General features: G+C 45.9%; 1 protein-coding gene across 2 annotated transcripts in view; it reads right to left on the bottom strand.

Annotated features, from left to right (window-relative positions):
* Positions 1-778: 778 nt before the first annotated feature.
* The window catches only part of LOC144479574 (dedicator of cytokinesis protein 8-like), a 234765-nt gene continuing 208793 nt past the window's right edge, over positions 779-26750 (bottom strand). For both annotated transcript variants that reach the window (XM_078198454.1, XM_078198453.1), the window contains exons 43-46: positions 26019-26255; positions 9714-9857; positions 8369-8475; positions 779-4792 (exon numbers count right to left, since the gene is read on the bottom strand). In XM_078198454.1, coding sequence (XP_078054580.1) covers positions 4636-4792; positions 8369-8475; positions 9714-9857; positions 26019-26255 — 645 coding nt within the window. In that variant the 3' untranslated portion in view covers positions 779-4635. The remainder of the gene's footprint in view (positions 4793-8368; positions 8476-9713; positions 9858-26018; positions 26256-26750) is intronic.

The following is a 26750-nucleotide window of genomic DNA, read 5'->3' on the forward strand; positions in this document are numbered from 1 at the left end:
GAACAGGAGTAAGCCCCTCAAGCCTGCTCCACTATTCAATGGGATCATGGCTGATCCAACATTCCTCATGACCACTTTCCTGCCCTTTCTCTGGAACCTTTGATTCCACCTTCTTCCATTGGGAAATAGATACAAAAGTCTGAGGTCACATACCAACCAACTCAAGGACAACTTCTTCCCTGCTGCCATCAGACTTTTGAATGGTCCTACCTCGCATTAAGTTGATCTTTCTCTACGCCCTAGCTGTATTGATCTAAAATCTATCTAGCTTAGCCTTAAATATACACAAGGATTCTGCCTCCACAGCTCTCTGTGGTAAGGAGTTCCAAAGAGTCACAAACCTCCTGAGAGAAGAAATTCCTTCTCATTTCATGCTTAAATTAGCACTCCGCTACCCCCATGCCTTTTCCAAATGGTGGTCAACATGGAGGGGCACTGGCCCATCAGATGGGGAAGGGATGCAGGTGGTAATCAGCAGGCGGTTTCCTGACCTGTGTTTGACCTGATGCCATGAGGCTACAATGGGGCCCGGTGTCAATATTGAGGACTCCCAGGCCCACATGCTCCTGGTCTTGTACCACAGTGACAACATCTCTTGTGGCTCTGTACTGTCCGTAGGCTTGGTATGGCTCATACACAGAGATGGTTGAAGTCTTGGGTGTTGGCTGAAAGGTATGATTTGGCATGACTATGTCAGACTGTTGCTCAATAGTCAATGGGATAGCTCCTTCAAAGATGGCACAAGATCCCAGGCTTTAGGAGAACTCTACAAGATTTGATTTGATTTATTCACATATATTTACAGTGAAAAGTATTGTTTCTTGCGCGCTATACAGACAAAGCATACCGTTCATAGAGAATGAAATGAGACACTGCAGAATGTAGTGTTACTCGGGCATAAAGAAAGATCAACTTAATGCAAGGTAGGACCATTCAAAAGTCTGATGGCAGCAGGGAAGAAGCTGTTCTTGAGTCGGTTGGTATGTGACCTCAGACTTTAGTATCTATTTCCCAATGGAAGAAAATGGAAGAGAGAATGTCCGGGATGTGTGGGGTCCTTAACTATGCTGGCTGCTTTGCCGAGGCAGCGGGAAGGGAGGCTGGTTTCTGTGATGGAGTGGGCTACATTCACGACTTTTTGTATTTTCTTGTGGTCTTGGGCAGAGCAGGAGCCATACCAAGCTGTGATACAACCAGAAAGGATGCTTTCTATGGCGCAGCTGTAAAAGTTGGTGAGAGTCGTAGCCAAATTTCCTTAGTCTTCTGAGAAAGTAGAGACGTTGGTGGGCTTTCTTAACTATAGTGTCGGCAAGGGGGGACCGGGACAGGTTGTTGATGATTTGGACACCTAAAAGCTTGAAGTTCTCGACCCTTTCTACTTCGTCCCCGTTGATGTAGACAGGGGCATGTTCTCCACTACACTTCCTGAAGTCAATAACAATCTCCTTCAACTGGATTGCCTTTATCATGTCTGAATTTGGTGAATAGATTGATGCTGGATGGTCCGTCTGGTTTTATTCTCAGCCATAGTGAGTTGGTACAACTGAGTGGCTTGTTGGGTCATTTCAGAGTCCTGTTAAATGTGTATTTCTGCAGTTATATTCTCTAAATGTTATCCTCTCCCTATAATGATTACCAATGACATTCAGAATTAGTTAAGAATCTGAAATATTGCTGGAGCCATACAGAGGCCAGATTGGTAAAGGAGGCAGATTTCCTTCCTCAAAGGGCAATAAGGAACCAAATAGGTTTTTAACCATAATTTTACCATTGGTTTCATGGTCACCATACCTGCTTTTTGATCCCAAATTGAGTTTAAATTCCCAGCTGTGATTTGAACACTTGTCTGAAGATCACCAATGCCGTAATCTCTGGATTACTGGTCCAGTAACATTACCCCTGGGGCAAATCTAACTGGTGGCAGAAGCCCACTGGAGCAAGTGTTGCTTTAAAGAGGGCATTGGCGTTTAAGTTGTTATGCTAAACAGGCCCTGCAGGGGGCAGAGCAAACACACAGTTTCCTGGATCAGTTCACATTGGTTAACGATGCGCCCCAGACACAAATGCTGCCACAAACTACAATAAATACAGTGCATGTCTCAAGCTGCATGGTCAGTGTGTGTCTGCGCTGACACTCAGTAAAGGACCAGTCAGTCCAATCAACAATGTTAGTGCAGTTGGGTGGCATAGTAGTGGGCACCCTGCGGCCTGGGTACCAGAAGTGGCCCATTAGGGTTCTGAGTGCAGCCCAAGAGACATTTTGTTGACTGTTGCTAATATCAGTGTTGCCACATTCAGCTCGTTTCTATCCGTAGCCCTTTTTCTTATCGGTATGGCTGAAGTGAATCGCATGGAAAGCAAGGACTCGTGAAATGAAGGTACTGATTGCTCACAATGTTGATTGAGAGAGACATGAGCCCCCTCTGCATCCAATCAAAGCGTAAATATTGATTTTGTTCTTACCACTCGAAGATAAAGATAGTTCTATTAAGATAGGAATGATTCAGCATTTTCTATAACTCATTATGAAATATTCGACGTTATTAAATGTATCTAATCTTTTTCATGAGGTCATGGTTAGTGAACAAACCTGATTTCAACCTTACGGCACTCGTGCAGCCCACTCACCAACCATTCGTGCGACCCACTCACTAGCCGCTCGTGCGACCCACTCACTAGCCATTCGTGCGGCCCACTCACTAGCCATTCATGCGGCCCACTCACTTGCTGCTCGTGCGGCCCACTCACTAGCCACTCATGCAGCCCACTCACTAGCCACTCATGCGGCCCACTCACTAGCCGCTCGTGCGACCCACTCACTAGCCATTCGTGCGGCCCACTCACTAGCCATTCATGCGGCCCACTCACTAGCCATTCATGCGGCCCACTCACTAGCCACTCATGCGGCCCACTCACTAGCCATTCGTGCGGCCCACTCACTTGCTGCTCGTGCGGCCCACTCACTAGCCACTCATGCAGCCCACTCACTAGCCACTCATGCGGCCCACTCACTAGCCATTCGTGCGGCCCACTCACTAGCCACTCGTGCGGCCCACTCACTAGCCACTCGTGCGGCCTACTCACTAGCCACTCGTGCGGCCCACTCACTAGCCCAGGTAAACAACGTTTCTGCAGGGTTGAAAAAGAAAGTACAAAGGGGAGACCAGCTGCAGAGAGTAAGTTTGATTTGAAAAATTCAGCCTCTCGGAACAGCTGTAACTATAAGTTTATGTCCTGAGTTGTGAGACTCTTGACTGAAGTCCAACGCTGCATCCTGATGGGTGTGTGCTGAATTTCTCAGGATCTGTCGTCATCACCAACTGTTGAAATGTTTCTCCTCCGGCTCCTGTTCTTTTAAAATTAGTTGAAGAAAAAGTAGAAAGCAAACTTTGACAATATTATTCCAGGAAAGTTTACATTGAATGTTTTTTTGTTTGTGTGTTTATGTGTGAGAGAGTGAACAGGGTATAATTCCTGCACCAATTCCATGTTGGTCACAGTGTTATAATCCAAACATATTTATTTTTTGCAATGGAAAGTCAAATTCTGTCTCTGTCTAGGATGACTCATGTGTTATTGAAGAGGATTTGAAACATCATAGAATCCCTACATTACAACAGGAGGCCATTCGGCCCATTGAGTCTGCACCGACTCTCCAAAAGAGCAGGTCCTATCCCCATAACCCCACTTATTTACCCCACTAATCCCCCTAACCTACACATCTTGGGACACTAAGAGGTAATTTAGAATGGCCAATCCACCTAACCTGCACATCTTTGGACTGTGGGAGGAAACCGGAGCATCCGGAGGAAACCCACGCAGACACAGCGAGAATGTGCAAACTCCACACAGAGTAAGAAGTCTCACAACACCAGGTTAAAGTCCAACAGATTTATTTGGAATCACCATGTTTCAGGTGACGAAGGAGCAGCCCTCTGAAAGCTCGTGATTCGAAATAAATCTGTTGGACTTTAACCTGGTGTTGTGAGACTTCTTACTGCGCCCCACCCCAGTCCAACACCAGCATCTCCACATAGACAGTCACCCAAGGCTTGAATCGAGCCCGGGTCCTGGCGCTGTGAGGCAGCAGTGCTAACCACTGCGCCACCATGCAGCCAGCTGGCTGCATCCGATCCTGTAGAACTCCTTTGCCAAATCCCATCTCTCGCTCTCTCTCTCACTTTTAAAATCTTGTCAGGACCCCACTTCCAACACCGACCTCCTTAGCCCCTCTTTCTCAGCTGTGTCAGTTTTCCAGCTGTTTCAGTGAAGGTTTTGGGACAATCGTCTTATGTTAAAAGCTTTTTGTAAATGGGAATTGTTGCCATAGGAATGTAAAAGGGCGATGAAATTTGCAGTGCAGGGAGAGAGACGAATAGCAAAGAACATCAGAAAAGGCAAAAATAAATCCTTCCAGATATTCTCACAAAATGTTCATGTCAAGGTTCAGGCATCCAGCGCAGTGAAGTAAGTGGCTTTTTACCGAGTGGATATATAAATATGTTTTCCATTCTTACATTCAGTAACTATTCACAAATTAACTGTAAACTGGCAATATCAGTCGAACAGGAGCGTTACTCCATTCAGTGGCAGCGTCTTTGGCTTGCTTCTCAAGGTAGATATCACCTGGGGTAACTACAACCGAGTTGTGACATAAAGATGTGGGATCCGGCGGTTAATAAATGGTTGCAGGTTGTGTTCGAGAGCTTCGTAGTTCCGTTCGAGTTCGCGCTGATACTCAAGCTGCTCTGACGTGATCAAGCTTTTGTTTTTCTTCAAGGCGTTTTCACACCTGTGATAGTCAGGAGAGAGAGAAAAAGGTAACTGCAACACAGGTCAGTCGCAGACCAGGAAGCTACAATATTACACTCAGTAAAAAGCTTTGACAAAGGGTCATCTGGACTCGAAACGTCAGCCCTTTTCTCTCCTTACAGACGCTGCCAGACCTGCTGAGATTTTCCAGCGTTTTCTCTTTTGGTTCAATATTACATTCAGGATGCCTTACAACGTGTTCCTACAAACAGCAATGAGACGAATGGTTCATGAGTCTATTGGAATTGTTGGCTGAGGCCTAAATGGATTCTACTTCTGAAAATACGGGTAAAAATAATACCGTCGGCACTGGGAATCCGACACAAATTAGAAATGCGGTAGGTACACAGCAGATCAGCGGTGGCACAGTGGTTAGCATTGCTGCCTCACAGCGCCAGGGACTCAGGTTCGATTCCCATCTTGGGTCACTGTCTGTACGGAGTCTGCACGTTCTCCCCGTGTCTGCGTGGGTTTCCTCCCACAGTCCGAAAGGTGTGCTGGTTAAGTGCATTGGCCATGCTAAATTCTCCCTCAGTGTACCCGAACAGGCGCCTTAGTGTGGCGACTAGATTTTCACAGTAACTTCATTTTGCAGTGTTAATGTAAGCCTACTTGTGACACTAATAAATAAACTAAACTAAATCAAATCAGCCCCTGTGGTGGGAGTGAAAATCAGTTTCACAACCTTTTTCAGAACTGAGAAATAATTGTTGGACAAGTATAGCATCAGAAAATGGATAGTGGGGGCTAAACATGAAAAACGGACAGAGAGAGGAAGCAAGAATGAATGGAGTGTTTGCTGGAAAATAAAGCAGATCACCTCAGTTGAGTAATAGGAGCATTGAAGAAAGGACTAAACCTGAATTTATAGGGGTGGCATGGTGGTACAGTGGTTAGCACTGCTGCCTCACAGCGCAAGGGACCCGGGTTCGATTCTGGCTTTGGGTCACTGTCTGTGTGCAGTTTGCATGTTCTCCCCATGTCTGCGTGGGTTTCCTCCGGGTGCTCTGGTTTCCACCCACAGTCCAAAAATGTGCAGGTGAGGTAGATTGGCTATGCTAAATTGCCCCTTTAGTGTCGCAAGATATGTAGGTTAAGGGGAGTTAGAGGGGTAAACACGTGCAGTTACGGGGTTAGGGCCTGGGCAAGATGCTCTGTCAGAGGGACGGTGCAGACTCGATGGGCCAAATGGACTCCTTTTGCACTGTAGGGATTCTCTGATTCTATGTGGCACTTTTCATAATTTTAGAATATTTCAAAGTAATCACAAACAATGAAGTATTATTAATAAAAACATGGGCCTGAACTTTTAGGATTTGTGGATGTTTGGGAACACATCCCAGAGTCAAGCTGCCATTTTACACTTTAGCGAGTATTGATTGGAATAAGGTGGGATTTGCACCCCACCACACAGCAGCCAACTTGGCGAACTACTGGCCTAACTCCAGCAACAGTGCTTCAATGGCCAGAAGAGGCACTGTACAGGGCTGCCAGGGCCTAAGTCCCGGGAAACAGAGGCCCAGGTAAATGTCAGGGGGTTCCAGGGCGGAGAGGGTAGGAAAGGCCTGGGGGGGGTATCACCAGGGGAATGATTGGTGTCTTGAGGGGAATGGCTGGGGCAAGGGTTTGGGGTGAGGTCCGTAGGACACTGAGCCTTAAGGGGAGGATACCCCTCATCAGAAGATCAGCTTCTAATGGAGGTACCTCCCTCCAACACTTCCTGCCCGAGAGTGACCTTTCTTCATTTCCAGATTTCTCTCTGAGCTTTCATCCATCCACAGCCTAACGACAGAGACTGGGCAGGAAATGGCGCTCAAGTGGCCATCAGGGCCTCAAATGGGGTAAGGGTGGGCTTCCATCCGAGGTTCTGCCCAGTCCAGTGTAGAATCGTTGCAAGGCTGGGGCAGGTGGGAACCCAGTGGGAATCCTGTCTCTGCATTTTCATACTGCCTGTCCCCTCACCCCTTCTCAGATTTTTCCAGGAGGTTGGGGGGGGGGTGTGAAATTCTGGCCATGAAAAAATTACAATACAGAAGGAAGGAGGTCATTTCTGTGCCAGATGCAAAAGAGATATCCAACGTAATTCCACTTCTCAGTTCTTGCTTGGTAGTCCTCTAGATTACGGCATCTCAGGTGCATATCAAAGTATTTTATAAATATAGTGAAGGTTTCTGCCTTTAATACCCTTTAAAGTAGAGTTCCAGATCCCCATCACCCTCTGGGTGAAAAAAATATTCCTCAACTCCTCTCAAACCTGGCTGCCAACACCAATTACTTTAAGCCTCTGTTCCTGGTTATTGACTTCACGGTTGTGAGCACTGCTGCTTCACAGCGCCAGGGTCACAGTCTGTGCGGAGTCTGCACATTCTCCTCATGTCTGCGTGGGTTTCCTCCGGGTGCTCCAGTTTCCTCCCACAGTCCAAAAGACGTGCTGGTTAGGTGCACTGGCCATGCTAAATTCTCCCTCAGTGTACCCGGACAGGCACCGGAGTGTAGGGGATTTTCACAGTAACTTCATTGCAGTGTTAATGTTAGCCTACTTGTGGCACGAATAAATAAACTAAAAAAATGAACTTAAGTGGTGCCATCGGATTTTTTTTGTCCAACTGATGGTGCTTTGGTTTTGAAATCCTTATCCTTGTTTCCAAATCCCACGATTCCCTCACCCCTTCCTTATCTGTGAAACCTCTTCCAACCCTGCAATCCTTATGACTTCCTTACACACCTCCAATCCTGATCACTTGCCCATCCTCAATTACTATCGCTCCACCATTACGTGCCTTTGCATTCAGCACCAAGGGCCTAGGCTAGGGAATTCCGTTCCGGAATCTCACCGCTTCTCTACTTTTCACTCCTCATTTAAGTTGCGCCTGAAACTCTATCTCACTGACCGAGTTTTTAGTCACCTGTCCCAATGTCTCTTTATATAGACACTGTGAAGCTCCTTGAGATAGTTTACGATCCTAAGGGTGCTTTATAAATGGAAGTCTTGTTGTTGGTTGGTTTAATATTTCACCAGCAGTGGGGCACTACCTCAGACCAATTTCTGGGATCAAGACTCCACAGTAGGCCTTAAACTCACAACTTTCTGATGCAGAGGACACTGCTGACTGGGCCAAGGCTAACAAAGAAAGGCCGTTAGAGAAAGAAAAGAAAGGTGATATCTGAGGGACAGGGCAAAATGGGAGCAGTGGAACATCTGGGGACCAGATTTCAAGTTAACACTGAAGGTTCTGGAATTGTACAGCAGGTCCCTTAGCCCATTCATTCTAACCCTGAATATTCTCCATCCTTTCGTGAGAAGGAGGTAGCTGGGGTTGACCAGTGAAAGGCAATGGTTGGTGGACGAATGTCTGTTTCACTAACCTCATCCTCATTGCAGAGATGGGAGATGAAGTTTATTCTGGGTATAATGTATATAAAGTTACCCAAACTCCATGAGGAACTGGTGGTTTTCCAGGAACTGTTCTTGAGTCACTACTCTATAAACCAGCAAGTTTCACACTGAGTGTGACATTGACCTCATTAAACATGAGCTGACTGGAAGCTTCCTTACCGTTTCAGAAAGTCTTTGAAGCAGATTCGGAGTTTGTTGTGGTGTCGGAAAAGTTTTGGATCATCAGGAATTTCGGACAGAAATACTTGAGCTACCTCTAGAGGACCCTGCAACCAAAGTCCACAAAATATTGGCATTTAGCACCTGCTATATCCAGGTCTATCCATTATGCTGCTGTGTGTGTGTTATACCCAGACCTATCCATTATCCTGCTGTGTGTGTGTTATACCCAGGCCTACCCATTATCCTGCTGTGTGTGTGTTATACCCAGGCCTTTCCATTGTCCTGCTGTGTGTGTGTTATACCCAGGCCTTTCCATTGTCCTGCTGTGTGTGTGTTATACCCAGGTCTTTCCATTATCCTGCTGTGTGTGTTATACCCAGGCCTTTCCATTATCCTGCTGTGTGTGTGTTATACCCAGGTGTCTCCATTATCCTGCTGTGTGTGTGTTATACCCAGGCCTATCCATTATCCTGCTGTGTGTGTTATACCCAGGTGTCTCCATTATCCTGCTGTGTGTGTGTTATACCCAGACCTATCCATTATCCTGCTGTGTGTGTGTTATACCCAGACCTATCCATTGTCCTGCTGTGTGTGTTATATACCCAGGTCTTTCCATTATCTTGCTCTGTGTGTGTTATACCCAGGCCTATCCATTGTCCTGCTCTGTGTTTGTTATACCCAGGTCTTTCCACTGTCCTGTGTTATACTCAGGCCTATCCATTGTCCTGCTGTGTGCGTTATAAGACCAGGTTAAAGTCCAACAGGTTTATTTGGTAGCAAATGGTATTTGCTACCAAATAAACCTGTTGGACTTTAACCTGGTGTTGTTAAAACTCTTACTGTGTTCATCCAACGCCGGCATCTCCACATCGTGTGCGTTATACCCAGGCTTATCCATTGTCCTGCTGTGTGTGTTATACCCAGGCTTATCCATTGTCCTGCTGTGTGTGTTATGCCCAGGTCTTTCCACTGTCTTGCTCTCTGTGTGTTATACCCAGGCCTATCCATTGTCCTGCTGTGTGTGTTATACCCTGGCCTTTCCATTGTCCTGCTCTCTGAGTTATACCCTGGTCCATCTCATACTGTTATACCTTTCCCTGTCCTATTCAGGATGTTGTAGTCTGGTTTAGCCCTTTAATGCACCTCTGATACGTCAGCTGTAAGTAATATGGAATATTCACATCAAATTGAGAAGTGTTGTGAAGAGCTGTGCCAGTAATGTAAACAGAAACACAAACTCAACAGAAAGGAGTTCGGAGAACTCTAGTGGGCACAATTCTTCATACTGATGGTAAGGAATTGTCTCGTTTCCCATCACTCCTGTCCTGACCAATGCACAAACCTGATTCACGGTGGTGCCCACGGAACCCTGCAGTACCATCTGCAGCAACTTCATGTTGGGTGGGCTCCCACTCGTCGCCTGTGCCAGCTCGTGTGTCTTCTTTTGCATGTCCTCAATCACAGCTTCAATCGGTCTCAGGTTAATCTGCAAAATATGGATAATGAGCTGGAATTGAACAGAGTATGGAACACAAAGAGAGGGAAAGTTGTGGAAAACGTGCAGAAGAATCACTTGGACAAACCCCAAACCGCTCTTTGTGCATGTACATCACCAATCCCACACTCTCAAGCCTGTGTGGGAGATGGCGACTCCAGCAGCGATACTCCCTGACTGTTTCTACACCATAGTGGAAGCTCAGCTCAAACCCTATGATCCAGTGGACAGGGTGGGTCCAGGCTGTATGAGCAGGGGGCAAGCTCTTCAGTCATGGTAAACTGAGCCGTTTTCAGTAGTTAACTCCAGCAGGACTCCTGGGTGGGGGAGGAGCCTGGTATCCACCACTGTTGCAGACTTTGGGCTCATTAATAAATTCAACTGTTTTGTATTCTATCTATGAATGTCTCAAAATGTTCTACCTGCAGACATCTCCTGTCTAAAGCCATACATCCTGTTTTTGACACACGCCTGTGCTAATTCTTTCACTATCTTTCCCAATGTACATATTTATAATGATAGCCACCTATGTAACCAAGTCACACTGTAAGCACACCTCCCTGGCATTGTGGTCTTGTGTCCCATAGTCCTCAACCTGTGCAACAGGGCAATCCCTTGACGCCAATCACTCTACTTGTGTCTCCCTGATTACTGCAAGCTTTGCTTTTTTTTATTCATTTGTGGGACATGGGCATTGCTGGCTAGGCCAGCATTTATTGCCCATCCCTAGTTGCCCTTGAAACCAACTGGCTCACTAGGCCATTTCAGAGGACAGCTAAGAGTCAACCACCTTGCTGTGGCTCTGGAGTCACATGGAGGCCAGACCAGGTAAGACTTCCTTCCCTAAAGAAACCAGATGGATTTTTCTAACAATCGACAATGGTTTCATTGTCAACAGTAGATTCTTAATTCCAGATATTTTTTATTGGGAAGCAAATATTGTTAACAGTGAGTAAATTTAAGAAGGAGTTAGACAGATTTTTAATTGGTATTGGGTTGAAGGGTTATGGGGAGAAAGCAGGAAAATGGGGATGAGGAGCATATCAGCCATGATCGAATGGCGGAGAGGACACGATGGGCCGAATGGCCTAATTCTGCTCCTATATCTTATGAACTTATGAACTATTGACTTCAAATTCCTCCATCGAACCAATGGAATTCGAACTTGGGGCCCCAGAACATTAGCTGAGTATCTGGATTAATAGTTTAGCAATAATACCACTAGACCATCACCTCCCTGTGCTATTGAACTGAAATAATTGCCAAGTACTCCCTTGGTACTGGAGTGTCAGCCTAGACTTGAAGTCTCACATGAACCAGAAAACCAGACCAAATGAAGACAATGTGAGATCTGGGGACAGTTAAAGGGACAATCTACTAGGATGGATTGAAGTTGTCTCAGCAACTGAAACCAATATGAACAGAGCCACTGGGACTTGTCGTTTTCAATGCCATGGGCTGCACATGGTCTGCATTAAGATTCCGAGGTTGATGTTTAGCTTCTCTCCCTAGAGACAGGTTATCAATCCCAAGGTATCAGATCACAACAACCCATGTCAGCACATGCACTGCAGACTCTCTCATTTCACATTTGGTCCATTTTTCTCCTTGTCTGTCGTCATCAGATAAGTAGAAACAAATTTATTTTCACACAAGCCGTTTGTACTGAATCGCTGTGTTATCTTCTCACCTTCGTTGTGCAAGTTTAACAAGAATGTACCCTCTCCAGTTATTCCGTTCACTCATGCATCGTGTTATTGTGAGTAATGATACACGGGCCCTTACCAGAGAGCTGCCCCCCGGTGACCTGGCCAGAATTTATCCTTCAACCAAAGGCATGAAACCCGATTCTGGTCAACATCACCTTGCTGGTGGGAGAGGGAAAGGGCAGGGGTCCAGCGTGGGTTTGCAGCAACATGCCGTTTAATCTTTCTGGTCCTCCTAGGCTTCAAAGAAATTAAACTATCAAAACGTTTCCCCACTTTGGGAACCTGGCTACCGTAGACCCTCAGCCTTTAGGGTAAGATCAAGCGTGAGAGAAGGTGTAATGCCTGTTGTTGTCAGCCTGGACCTAGCATGTCCCTTGTGTAGGAACCTTGAATTGGATTCAAGGTTCCTACACAATTTGAATTTGAATTGGTATTTGGAGAAAACAAGGAGGTAGATTAAGGGCTTGCCCTATCTGCTGTCGCACTGTCTTTGCCACTCTGAGAAAGGAATATATATATTTTAAAAGTAGACACGAAACATGTGCACCCAAGCCCTGCCCACTTGACAAGTAATTTTGTATCAGGCTCCTACCACTGCCCTGTGATGATGCACAGTCGCAGACTTCATTAGAAACACAAAAAGTATTTATTAATAAGAAAAACTATACAGAAGCCAGCAGCCCACAAAGCTGCCCTGGAGCAACCCAGCTGGCTGCCCCCCTGTCCTTGCATGTCTTCTGCCTAAGAGAGGACTCCACCCCCTGTGGTGATTACCCACCCTTGGTCTCAATTGGTCCCCCAAGCTAGATGACCCTCTTCTGCTGTGTTTCCCTTAAAGGGACAATCACCACATCCATCCCCCTTTAACTTCTTTATACCATCTTCAATAACTAAGTCAGTCAGTCCTGAATTCTAACTAAACATTATACACATGAATTGGACAATTATAAATCAAGGGCTTTGAGGGGTTTTGTTCTGTTTCTTGTGGAGCGGCGTAATTCTGTAGCTTGAAATCGACAGGATTGACATTAACAGGGACTGCAATAACAGGCACAGGCAGTTTATCAGTATTCTCCCATCAGTTATGTCAATAACAGGTCAGTAAGAAGTCTCACAACACCAGGTTAAAGTCCAACAGATTTATTTGGTAGCACAAGCCACAAACTTTCAGAGCGCTGCTCCTTCATCAGGTGAGTGGGAGTTCTGTTCACCAACAGGAGCAGCGCTCTGAAAGCTTGTGGCTTGTGCTACCAAATAAACCTGTTGGACATTAACCTGGTGATGTGAGACTTCTTACTGTGTTTATACCCCAGTCCAACTCCGGCATCGCCACATCATGAATAACAGGTCAATTGGGTATTTTGGTGCTTACAGGTTTAAAAACATTTCTTGACGGTAACACTGACTGCTGGAGCGTCTCTCTACTTCTCTAACCCACATAGATTAGAATAGAATAGAATCCCTACAGTGCAGAAGAAGGCCATTCGGCCCATGTTTGTGAATGATCTGTTGCCCCTCTATGCCTACAGGATACAACAAGAGTCTGGTCTCAGAGACAATAATTCCAGAGATCTAACTTGATCTGCTACATATTATGTCACCGTGTCATATTATGTGCTTCACAGAGTCCCTACAGTTCCGAAGGAAGCCATTCAGCCCATCGAGTTTCCACTGATTCTCCCTGACAGAGTATCTTACCCAGGCCATCTCCGCTGCCCTATTTCCTGTATTCCACACACTTACCGTGACTAATCCATCCAACCTACACAGCTTTGGACACCAAGGGGCAATTGAGCATGGCCAATCCACCTAGCCTGCACATCTTTGGAATATGGGAGGAAACTGGAGCACCCGGAGGAAACCCACGCAGACCCAGGGAGAGCGTGCAGACTCCAGACAAACAGTCACCCGAGGCCGGAATTGAACCAGGGTCCCTGGTGCCGTGAGGCAGCAATGCTAACCACTGTGCCACCGTGCTGCCCATTCATCTCACCCTGCCTCTTTAAAAGAAAGTAAAATTTGTTCTACTTAACTATTCGCGGGCTGCTCACTTTGGGGTTGATGAAGTCCTTTCCATGACAATAATCATCTCCCGATGCGATCAAGATTGTTTGCTTTAATCGTTGATTACCAGAATAGCTTGTATAACTCAGGGGGACAGACTGGACTGTGAATGAAAAATGCCTTTTGCAGAATCTAGAGGAAGTTGAGCTGGGCTGAGGAGCATTATTCTGTGAGTGTAAAACATTGGGCCCAGATTGTACAATTATTATGGTTCTAGGAACAGGCAGCACTGAACTAAATGCAACCTTCACTCTTGCTCATTTATCATGGCAGCAAAAAAATGTAAACCTTTCCTTTCCAGGGGCTCACGGGCTCAAGCAGCAGAGAAAATGGTTGGGGACTGAATTCTGACCAGTTCTATCCTTATATGATAATCAGAGTATAAGAGGCTAATTTGAATATTAAACAGGAGACACTGCCTGTAAGAGGCAGGTGCTTCAAGCCTCTCGTGAATTTAACAACAGAGGGGAACATCTACTGACTCCCATCTTGAGGCTGTTACCAATTTTAGCAAGTAAAGATTGGCACTTTGTGGTGTAGATGGATTTCCGGAAAGGATTCGATGAAGCGTTACAGGAGAGATTCATTGCGGTGGAGAATGGGAAATGTAGCAACATGGATAGAAAATTGCTCGAAAGAGAGGAATCAGGGAATTAGAAGACAGATGGGAATTCTACAGTGCAGAAGGAGGCCATTCGGCCCATCTAGTCTGCACCAACCACAATCCCACTCAGGCCCTATCCCCATAACCCCATGCATTTACCCTATCTGGTCCCCCTGACACTAAAGGGCAATTTAGCACGGCCAATCCACCTAACTCGCATATCTTTGGACTGTGGGAGGAAAGCGGAGCATCCAGAGGAAACTCACGCAGACACGGCGAGAAGGTGCAAACTCCACTCAGTGTCCCAAGCCGGGAATTGAACCCTGGTTCTTGGCTCTGTGAGGCAGCAGTGCTAACCACTGTGCCAACATGCTGCCCCAATTAGGCTGAAAGGAAGTTGCTCGGATTGGAGGAAAGTTCAAACTGTCCCTTCCGGATCCATTTTTGATCCTTTGGTGAGGTGTGAACAGGACACCATGATTAAATTTGAAATATTGAAGTGTTGAACCAAGACAGGGAGTCCAATGGCATCCTACTTTCTGGAACTCTATATGATTCTATAGGTTTCACAATTGATCTGTTAAAAATCCAAGAGCTTTTCATTATAGACCTCAATGACAATGCGAGCATGAATAAGTTAATCTTACAATGCGTTGTACTCACAAGAGCTAGTTATAGATCAGTAAGAAATAATCTGACGGCCTCTCCTAGTCTTTGGAATCTTTGATTAAAGCTTTCGCTCAATTATGACGTTTCGCTTTGGGCTAAAATATATGTTGAAGATTTTAAGGATGATGTCAAAGTCTTTCCACTCTGTCTCACGAGGATATTGCCAATAACCAGTCCTACCACGTAAAGGACTGGACTAACCCGGTGCTTCTGCTTTTCAGCATGAAAATACAATGCTGTTCAATACCGGAGGAAGCGTTTGTTCCATAACTCCCATTTCTGGCCTCTTCGTGGGTCCTCATGGCTTCCAAAAAAGTGGGGTCGGGGCAGTGACTGCTCAGTAGGTGCTGACATCATTCCCACTTTTCAGTTTATCTCCTTTTAGGTAGGTTTGTAGATTCTTCCTGCTGGCAGATTTTCTTGCACTCTCTTTTTGTGGTGTATCATCATAGGCACCAACCCTTCTTTACATCGGTGCCACCAACATTGCCGCCATGTTTCATATACCTGTAGCTTGGTTACTGGTTGCATGGCCTATCTTATCTAGAGAGACTGTAGTCTTACTGTGGTACACGTTCCAAACTGGTTCATTAGCACTGTATATAAGATGGGTTACAGAGTAGGTATGCCTCTCATGAGTATAGACTCTTCCATCCTCTCACACATGACTGCTGAAATAGAAACAGATAAACCCAGCCAGCATTTTCTGTTTTTATTTCAGATTTCCAGCATCCTCATTACTTTGCTTTTGCGTGACTCTGATATCACGGTTATACCATGATTTACGTCGCTCATTACCATAAACTATTCTCTATTAACCTATGACACCACACAAGCCTCTTCCCTTCAATTGGATTCTTGTTTTAAAGGGGTATTCCACTGTTTCTATCACACTTTCTGTTGCTGTTGTTGGACAATGAAAAGTTGGAAGCTTCTTAAAGCTGTATTGCCTCGATCATCTGTGCCTGTTTGGTGTTGGTGAGCTGATTCATGAGAAGCTTTGGGATACTCTATCGAACAGACATCTGTACTTGGCAGTTCTGGAGGAGGAAGGGCAGTGGACACACGCCAGACAGATGCGTTTGTACCTTAATTAGTTTCGAATTGCTCCAGTAAAGAGCCAGCATTGACACATAGGGCTGAATGGCTTCCTTCTCTGTAAAGTTCGATGGTTCTATCATTCTCTAATGAGCAAAAGCTTTTACGTTCTGAGGATTGTCCCTTGAATGTGATTTTTTGTTGGAGTTGTTTATATGGGATCCACGAGGCACAGTGATGTACAGCTGAGTCAGAAAGTGTGGTACTTCAGGTATTGAAGGGTTTATTCGGCAATGGGAGAGAAAGTGGCTGGAACGGGCCTTCGCCCCGAAACCAGAAAATCCCACCCCAGGTCAACGGACCTTTCCATGGTCCGTCCCTCACCTGCTCCGATTCCCTTGGTGGGCGGGACGGTAAAATTCACCCCAGTAAGTTTTCTGAGCAGCTGCAACACGTCTGTCCTCTTTAGAGCTACCTAGTTGAGCGAGCTTTTGGTCACTTGTCCTAAGGTCTTTATTTAGGTTCAGTCTCAACTTTTCTCTTTTTGCACTACCCGGTAGTGCCTTGGGATATTTTACCAGGTTCAAATAAATGCTCACACCAATATAACATAAACACACTGGGCCTGAAGTTGGGCGTCGGGCCTTTAACGCGATCTGCACCCGATTCTGAGCAGATCGCGGCTTTACCGACACCCGGCCGGACCCACGCCCGAATCGGGCGGCCCGACGATTTAAATGCATTAGCATGCATTTAAATCGACTTAATGAACCGCGCGCCCAACTCTACCGCCAAATCCCACTTTACCGTCTTCTGGCCCGATCCGCGTCCGCGCTGTTACCCACCTGCAAAATAAAAGTCTGAAGTCGCCGCTGCAGCCTCCGAAGAGCGGGGTCAGAGACTGCAACGGCTCTCTGACCCAGGTCATCCTCTGGTCGGAGCGGGAGGGGGGTGTGGGAGGAGGAGAGGGGGTGTGACGTCTCATCCCCTGGGGCGGGGGGGAGGAGAGGGGGTGTGACGTATCATCCTCTGGTCGGGGGGGGGGTTCCGCTGCGTGTCTGCGGTCGATCTCTCCTGGCACCATCACTGGTACACTACTAGCCACAGATTACTCTTCCCTGCAGGTGCGAGAGAGCGGGAGAGATGGCTGAGGCTGGTAGTGAACCAGTGATGGTGCCAGGAGGGATCGGCCGCAGACAGGCAGCGGAACCCCCCCCCGACCAGAGGATGAGATGTCACACCCCATCCCCCCACCCCCCGCCCCAGAGGATGAGACGTCACACCTCTCTCCTCCCGCAGGGGATGATCGGTCACACCCCCTCCCCTCCCACATCCCCCCAGAGGATGAACGTCAGAGAGCCACTCTCTCCGCTTTCTGCTTTTTGCTTCGTGCCCGGGCGCGCAGTCAGATTTTTTTCGAACTGCGCATGCACAGTTCAGAGCTCCGATCGGTCCGCCAGCACTAAGCCCCGCCCACAGTGCGGATCAGGCTGGAGCCGGCAAAACGTGTATGGGAGCGCTGGAAAGAGGATTCCAGGCGCGGATCTATTTGACGCCCGGATTCGGCACTTAGACTCAAAATGGTACAATTCCCCCCACTGTGTTACACATACCGACACACATGAACACACACAAATAAATAGTTCATATGAACATTTAACATACCAATATAAACACATTAACATAATTATACATCCATAAGAATATAAAAAGCCCCCATATAAAGACAGATAGATTTACTTTCCAATTTCAAATATCTGATTTCTTAATATTTCCTTCCTTAGTCAATTACTGAACACGTAAGCACCTCAAAAATCTTGAATTACTCTTTCTCATTTTGCTCAGTCACTGTTCCACTGTTTTATCTGGATAAGTATAGCACTTGTAATGAAGACATGCTTAATCGGCTGGAGATAGGAATTGGACTTTTAAAAAAGAGACGTTGTTGAAACAGAGACTTTAAGCAAAGTGACTGACACTAAATTACATTGCTGTGTGTTTTCCATTCCAATCCCATAGAGAGGAAATGGCAAGACTGGAAATCGGACCCCTACCCCCACTCCCCCACCCCCATCTCTGCCCCCGCTCCCCCAATGCTGGGGTCTATGAAAGACCTTCCTTCCTGCCCTCTTGCCAAGATATTTATGGAAATCATCTGCTGTATTCAACAGCTGAGGACAAACTATTCAAAGTTTAATTGCTTGGACAAAAGACCTTGGGCGCGATCCTGCCAGCCGTTTACGTTGCACTCCCGCTGCAGCAAAGTTGGAGAGTTTGGCGGCCAGCCAAATCTCTGTTCACCGCAACGGGATGGGAAAATCCCGCCGGCGTGAATGGCCATAACATTCCAGCCCTTTCAGCCCTTGGTTTTTAAGATAGCTCTCAGATTAACTGGTCGCGCTAATATTGAAATCTACAATTATGTTTTGAATTACTGGCACTTGGAGAGGGAGAAAAATCAGATGACTAACCAAGTCTTTTGTGTGGTTTAAGCACATGGCTTTCTGAGCAGAATGGAACCAGCAGTTGAGCAAAGTGGAACTTATGCCTCTGTCTCTCTCTCTCTCTCTATCTTCCATGCTTGGATCCTTTCTCCTAATTTGACTTGGTCTCCATACTGCAGTAGACAGAAATTACTTAAAGAAAGAATACAACTCCATGCACAGCAGCAACTCCAGGAGTTAGAAAGAACAGCTTTAAAACTACCTCACTGCTGAAAGTGGATTCAGTCTGCAGATACTCCAAGCCATGAACTGTGAATTATTTTATTTCTTACGGAAAGACTATAATTTCACCATATATATCCTGCCCTACTCTGTAACATGTACTTGCGTGTGAACTTTGAGTGTGTGTGGAATTCAGAGTACATCCTTTTTTTTTAAACCCCAGGTCAGTTTTAGCAGAATCAAACGAACCTGAAGAAATCTCAAGATTATCTACCTGATTAGTTATTTTTCGGTCACAGCACATAAACAGTTTAAGTTCACACTGACTTGGCAAAGATATCCTTATCCGAAATTTCCAAAAATAAACCTGCTGCGGTCAAACAAGGAGAGGGAAAAGAGGGAAGCTATTTGACACCCCCTCACTTGGTTGTCACACATTCCAAATCCATTTCCTCGTATTTTACAATATTGCTGAAAATCCTTCCATTAAAATAATTTTAAATTTTTCTTCTAAAAGCAAGCACTCTTACCCCATGATTAACATTCAAGGGAGCTGATGGCCTAGTGGTATCATCACCAGACTACTAATCCAGAAATTTAGCTCATGTTCTGGGGACCCGGGTTTGAATCCTGCCACAACAGGAATTTGAATTCAATAAAAACAAAATCTAGAATTAAGAATCTATCGGTGCCCATGGAACTATTTTCGATTGTCGGGAAAACTCATCTGGTTCACTCATGTCCTTAAGGAAAGGAAATCCGCCGTCCTTACCTGGTCTGGCCTACATGTGATTCCAGAGCCACAGCAATATGGCTGACTCTCAATTGCCCTCTGAAACGGCCTAACAAGCCACGCAGTTGTGTCACTCAAGAAGGCAGCTCACCACCACCTTCTCAACGAGGGATGCGCATTAAATGCTGGCAACATCCACGTCCCACAAATGAGTAAAAAAAGTAAATCATATTTGCATTTATATTGCACATTGTCACATTTAAAAGTCTGGAGTTGAGTCACAAGCAATTAGACTGAAGCATAATGACTGTTGTTATGTAGCAAAAGCAATTAGTGCACATTAAGTATTGCATTGCACACATGTGGCAATACAATTTAGTGGGGTTGGTTAAGGGAGGAATGTAGACCAGTAGCCAACTCTTTTCCATTATGTCATGGGATCCTTAACATCCACTTGGACCAGCAGCGCAGGGAGATGCTTTAAGGCCTCATTCAAAAGATGGCATCCCTGACAGTGTGGCACTCTCGCAAGACTGCGTGGTAACCTCAGCCTCATTATTAGCTCAAGTCCTGGTGTGGTTGAAAATTGTTTCAGAGACAGGAGGCAGAAAGTAGAGACTGATTGTCGAGAGTGACAAGTGATGTTCCATCGGGATTTGCACTGGATTTTCATCATATTTATCCATGATTTGGCAAAGGGAAGGGGAATTATAGTACAGGCTCAGAGAATGCACTAAATTGAAAGGACAGTACGTAGTGTAGATGATAGCAAAGGGACATAGACAGAATCAGTGAATGGGGGTGGGGAGGAGGGGGTGGTGGGAATTGTGAGGCAATACACTTTGGATCCAATGCAGACAAAATCAGAGTATTTTCTAAATAGTAAAAATGTATGGAGGGGCAAAGTAATTTAGAAGTTGCTTTATATAAATCAGTAAAAGCTAATGTGTCAGTACAAAATGCAATCAGAAAAATGAACGGAAAGTTGGCTCTCATGTATGGAGACAGGGAATACAAATAGCAGCAAGTGATAGCTCTGTTGTACAGTAAGAAGTCTCACAACACCAGGTTAAAATCCAACAGGTTTATTTGGTAGCACGAGCTTTCAGAGCATTGCCCCTTCATCAGGTGAGCGCATTCACCTAATGAAGGAGCAGCGATCCGAAAGCTCGTGCTACCAAATAAACCTGTTGGACTTTAACCTGGTGTTGTGAGACTTCTTACTGTGCCCACTCCAGTCCAACACCGGCAACTCCACATCTGTTGTACAGAGCATTGGTCATATACTGTCTGGGGTATTACATTCAATTCTGGCCACTGCACCTTGGACACAATCTCAAAGAATCTAGTGGCCTTGCAGAGTGGATAGCGAAGGTCCATTCGAATGATATCAGGGCCTCAAGGCTTAAATTATGAGAAGAGGATGCATAAACTTGACTTGTATTGCATTGGATGTAAAATATTGAGTTGTTTAAAATGATAACCGGGTTTACCCCAGCCGGGTTTATGGCTGTTTCTTTGAACAAGTTCTTTGAACTTAAGGAAACATTTGAAAATGCTTTGCTTATGTAAGCTCTGGAACTCAATTTGAAAGCAACTCTTTAGCTCTACCTTCTACGCTAAAACCTTTTTTTCCCATTCACGTGTTATGGAGCTGGCTGTAGACCTTTGCTATAGCTTTCTTGCAGACGCACTCTGGTATCCCAGTACCACTCCTGATTGTTGATGATTTTAAAAGGTGATTGCAGATTATTTTACTATATTTTGCTCACTCTTTTTGTGATCTGGCCAGGTGCTTTGATTCGGTGCTCACTCAGGTTTCTTCCATCTGCACAGTGGAATATTGTCCTGGCTTTCAACCGTTCTTCCTTTTTTGAATTTTGCTGAGCTTTTTTGACCTAGCTAGGTCCCTTGAGTCTGCATTCGATCGTGTCTGGCAATGGGCCTCCCCATACCCTAGTTGAGTCTTTCAGCCTCCATGTCTTCAATTCTTTTCAGGTGACTTCCAATTGTGTCCACAATTTAGACATACTTCTCACAGGTTAGACTGCAGTTTCTTTACCTTTTTCATGCTTTCTGAATTTCAGGGTCCATTCCTCACTGTCACCACATTGGAAGGGTGCTTGGTGTCTCACTAAGACGTCTGAAGGCTTGCATGGTTGAACATAAACCATTTATTTGTTACCCATAACTAATATACATCTCCGCTGTACAGCCATGCATGGGTGCTGTCTCTATGCTGACTTCTGCCAGACTCCACTGCACACAGTCCACCACCATGTGACTCTCTACGTCATACAGTGGGCGCGGTACTGTTCTCCAGTCCCACATTAATCCTTACTAATCCAAACACTTTTATTCCGCAGTTATGGTTTCCTCTGGTATGGGAATCCAGGACAAAGGGGCACAAACGTCAAATTAGAGCATGGGAATTCAGGAGGGAAATTAGGAAGCACATCTTCACCCAGAGGAAGTAGACATCTAGAAATCACAGAAACCCTACAGTACAGAAAGAGGCCATTCGGCCCATCGAGTCTGCACCGACCACAATCCCACCCAGGCTCTACCCCCATATCCCTACATATTTTACCCGCTAATCCTCGCATCCCAGGACACTAAGGAGCAATTTTAGCATGGCCAATCAACCTAGCCCGCACATCTTTGGACTGTGGGAGGAAACCGGAGAACCCGGAGGAAACCCACGTAGACACGAGGAGAATGTGCAAACTCCACACAGACAATGACCCAAGCCGGGAATCGAACCCAGGTCCCTGGAGCTGTGAAGCAGCAGTGCTAACCACTGTGCTACCGTGCCGCCCTCTCTCCAGAATACTGGGGAGATAAATAGATTTTTGTTATAGGTAAAGGTATCCATGGATGTGGAGCAAAGATGGGTAAATAGAGTTAAGATGCAATCAGCAATCCCAAAATGGGACAGTGGAACAGGATTGAGGGGCTGAATGGCTTTCACTTTTTCTGACTCACATACAGAGAGTGTTAACAATAACAACAACTTTTATTTATATTATTTACATCATAAAACATCGAGGCACTTCACACGAAATTTAAAGCAAAATTAGACAAGGAAAACAATATTAGTGGAGGTGAGCTAAAAGCAAGTGTAGATTTTCAAGAATGCCTGGAAGGAAGAAATAGAAGCAAAGAGATTTCGGGAGGAAATTCTGGAACTGAGGGCCCAGGAGGCACAGCAAACTCTGATGAAGCAATTAAAATCTGGGATGTTCAAAAGACTAGAATTAGATGAGTGTGAGATTGTGGCGTTGGAGGATATTATAGAGGTAGTGAGGGGTGAAGGGACAGCGGAGTTTGAAAACGAGGATGAGAATGCTGAAATCATCCAAGGAGGAGGTTCGCTGGGATATTGCCTGGGATGCAGAATTTGAGCTATAAGGAAAGACTGGATAGGCTTGGATTGTTTTCTTTAGAGCAGAGAAGGCTGAGGGGGGACATGATTGAGGTGTATAGACAGGGAGAACATAGAACATAGAACAGTACAGCACAGAACAGGCCCTTCGGCCCACGATGTTGTGCCGAGCTTTATCTGAAACCAAGATCAAGCTATCCCACTCCCTATCATCCTGGTGTGCTCCATGTGCCTATCCAATAACCGCTTAAATGTTCCTAAAGTGTCTGACTCCACTATCACTGCAGGCAGTCCATTCCACACCCCAACCACTCTCTGCGTAAAGAACCTACCTCTGATATCCTTCCTATATCTCCCACCATGCACCCTATAGTTATGCCCCCTTGTAATAGCTCCATCCACCCGAGGAAATAGTCTTTGAACGTTCACTCTATCTATCCCCTTCATCATTTTATAAACCTCTATTAAGTCTCCCCTCAGCCTCCTCTGCTCCAGAGAGAACAGCCCTAGCTCCCTCAACCTTTTCTCATAAGACCTACCCTCCAAACCAGGCAGCATCCTGGTAAATCTCCTCTGCACTCTTTCCAGCACTTCCACATCCTTCTTATAGTGAGGTGACCAGAACTGCACACAATATTCCAAATGTGGTCTCACCAAGGTCCCGTACAGTTGCAGCATAACCCCACGGCTCTTAAACTCCAACCCCCTGTTAATAAAAGCTAACACACTATAGGCCTTCTTCACAGCTCTATCCACTTGAGTGGCAACCTTTAGAGATCTGTGGATATGGACCCCAAGATCTCTCTGTTCCTCCACAGTCTTCAGAACCCTACCTTTGACCCTGTAATCCACATTTAAATTAGTCCTACCAAAATGAATCACCTCACATTTATCAGGGTTAAACTCCATTTGCCATTTTTCAGCCCAGCTTTGCATCCTATCTATGTCTCTTTGCAGCCTACAACAGCCCTCCACCTCATCCACTACTCCACCAATCTTGGTGTCATCAGCAAATTTACTGATCCACCCTTCAGCCCCCTCCTCTAAGTCATTAATAAAAATCACAAAGAGCAGAGGACCAAGCACTGATCCCTGTGGCAGGAAGCAACTGTTCCCCTTGGTTCAGGGGTCAATCACAAAGGGGTATAGTTTTAGGGTGAGGGGCAAGATATTCAGAGGGGATTTGAGAAAAATAAATTCACTCAGAGGGCGGCGAGAATCTGGACTGCACAGCCTGGGAAGGTTGTGGAGGCCGGAAACCTTACAACTTAAAAAGTATCTGGATGAACACTTGAAATATCATAACATTCAAAGATCTGGGACAAGTGCTGGAAAATGGGATTAGCACAACTTTAGTGGTAGATATTATCGGTTCAGGTTCAATGGGCTGAAGAGCCTTTTCTGCACTGTATGACACTCTGACTCTCGACAAAATATTGCTCGTCTTGGGACCAATGGGGATCAGCAGTGTAATAAGTAACTGGGACTTGGTATGAACAAGAACAAAGTCAACAGATTTTTGGATGATGCCAAGTTTAAGGGAGTTATCGGAGAGCAACAGGAGTGCCTGAAATAGTGAAACCGAGGCAACAAAGGGTACGAATGAGGGTTTCAGTAGCCAATGAGCAGAGGCAGTGTTAAAGTCAGGCAATGTTACAGACGTGTAAATAGGCAATCTTCCTGATGATAGGTGGTCAGAAGCTCTTCATAGGGTCAGACGTGACACAAAGGTTGTGAACAGTCAGGTCCAAGCTCAGACTGTCACCCGAGAGATGGATGGAATCAGTAAGCGGGAGATGGAGTTTGGAGTGGGAACCACAAAAGCAATGGCTTCCAATATTTAATTGGAGGGCGTTTCTGCTCCTCCAGTACTGGATGTCAGATAAGCAGTCTAATTATTTAATAACCGCGGGGAAATTGAGAGAGGTGGTGGTGAGGTAGATTTGGGTGCCGTGTGCAAACTAACGCTGTGCTTTCAGGCGTTGCCGAGAGGCAGCCTGTAGATGAGGGATAGGAGTAGGGGGGAAAGGATAGGTCATTGGGGGTCTCCAGAGTTAACACTGCAGGAGAGGGAAGAGAGGCCAATGCAAGTGATATCCTGGCTACAATTAGGTCAAACAAAAAAGAACAAAGAACAGTACAGCACAGGAAACAGGCCCTTCGGCCCTCCAAGCCTGTGCCGCTCCTTGGTCCAACTAGACCAATCGTTTGTATCCCTCCATTCCCAGGCTGCTCATGTGACTATCCAGGTAAGTCTTAAACGATGTCAGCGTGTCTGCCTCCACCACCCTACTTGGCAGCGCATTCCAGGCCCCCACCACTCTCTGTGTAAAAAACATCCCTCTAATATCTGAGTTATACTTCGCCTCTCTCACCTTGAGCCCGTGACCCCTCGTGATCGTCACTTCTGATCTGGGAAAAAGCTTCCCACCGTTCACCCTATCTATCCCCTTCATAATCTTGTACACCTCTATTAGATCTCCCCTCATTCTCCGTCTTTCCAGGTAGAACAACCCCAGTTTACCCAATCTCTCCTCATAGCCAAGACCAGACAACATCCTGGTCAACCTTCTCTGCACTCTCTCTAACGCCTCCACGTCCTTCTGGTAGTGCGGCGACCAGAACTGGACGCAGTATTCCAAATGTGGCCTAACCAGCGTTCTATACAGCTGCATCATCAGACTCCAGCTTTTATACTCTATACCCCGTCCTATAAAGGCAAGCATACCATATGCCTTCTTCACCACTTTCTCCACCTGTGTTGCCACCTTCAAGGATTTGTGGACTTGCACACCGAGGTCCCTCTGTGTTTCTACACTCTTGATGGCTCTGCCATTTATTGTATAACTCTTCCCTACATTATTTCTTCCAAAATGCATCACTTCGCTTGGAATGATCGATTGGAATGGAGAGAGGTAAGAGGAATCCTACTCAGCAGGACAATGGTGGAGAGGAATTGGAGGAAGATGGTGGGGTCAACCGTGTCAAAGGTTGCAGACAGGTCAAGGAGAAATAGGCGGGAAAGTTCACCATTGACACGGTCTCATTGGATGTCGTTGTGACTTTGGTAAGAGATGTTTCGCTATTTGGCAGGAGCAGAAATCTGATTGGAGAGATTCAAGTATGGCGTTCCAGGAAAAGATGGGCATGGATTTGAGAAGCAAGAACACATTTGCGGACTTTGCGGAGGGGAAAGTTAGAGATGGGGGAGGGGGGTAGTATGCAACTGTTAACGACCGAGCCAAGCGCTTTAGTGTTGGAAGCCCTGAGACTGATTACCTCACCTCCTGCCTCTCTATGATACTGATCCGTGTCTTGATGTAAGGGAAAGCATGCAGGGTTGTCAGGATGGTTTTACGTTTGTACTGCTGGCTGAGCTCGCCATGTGCCCGGCCGTTCAGTGTGTACGGCGTACTGTAGATGAACCGTCGCAAGTTTGAATTCCTCTCATAGTAGGCAACTCGGTTTTTCAGTTCGTATTCTTCAAAGTAAGGCTCAACGTAAGTGATCTGGAGGTACCCCTTCAAAGGAAACAAAGATTCATTAGTTTCATCATTTTCGCTTCAAAGTCCTTTCTGATTGAGTTATGGGCTGCCAAACAGCAGCAGGAAACCTAATTATGATTTCCCAATCCTATCTTGTAGAACAAAGTATTGGTGAACCTGCCACATTCCAGCTCACTGTGGCTCCCTTTCCCATTGCCCTGACCAGATGAGCTAGAGGAATGGAAATTAAACATTTCCTGTATACCAAGCTCTAATCTTGAAATGCTTCATAGTCTCTCAGTTCTGTACATATCCCCATCATAGAATCCCTTCGGAAAGGAGGCCATTCTGCCCATTGAGCCTGCACCGACAAAAATCCAACCCAGCCCCTATTCCTGTGACCCCACGTATTCACCCTGCTAATCAGCCTGACACTAAGGGACAATTTAGCATGGCCAATCAACCTAACCCACACATCTTAGGAAACCCATATAGACACGGGGAGAACGTGCAAACTCCACACAGTCACCC

Source organism: Mustelus asterias, chromosome 26 (assembly GCF_964213995.1).
Source record: "Mustelus asterias chromosome 26, sMusAst1.hap1.1, whole genome shotgun sequence".
NCBI classification, from domain to species: domain Eukaryota; kingdom Metazoa; phylum Chordata; class Chondrichthyes; order Carcharhiniformes; family Triakidae; genus Mustelus; species Mustelus asterias.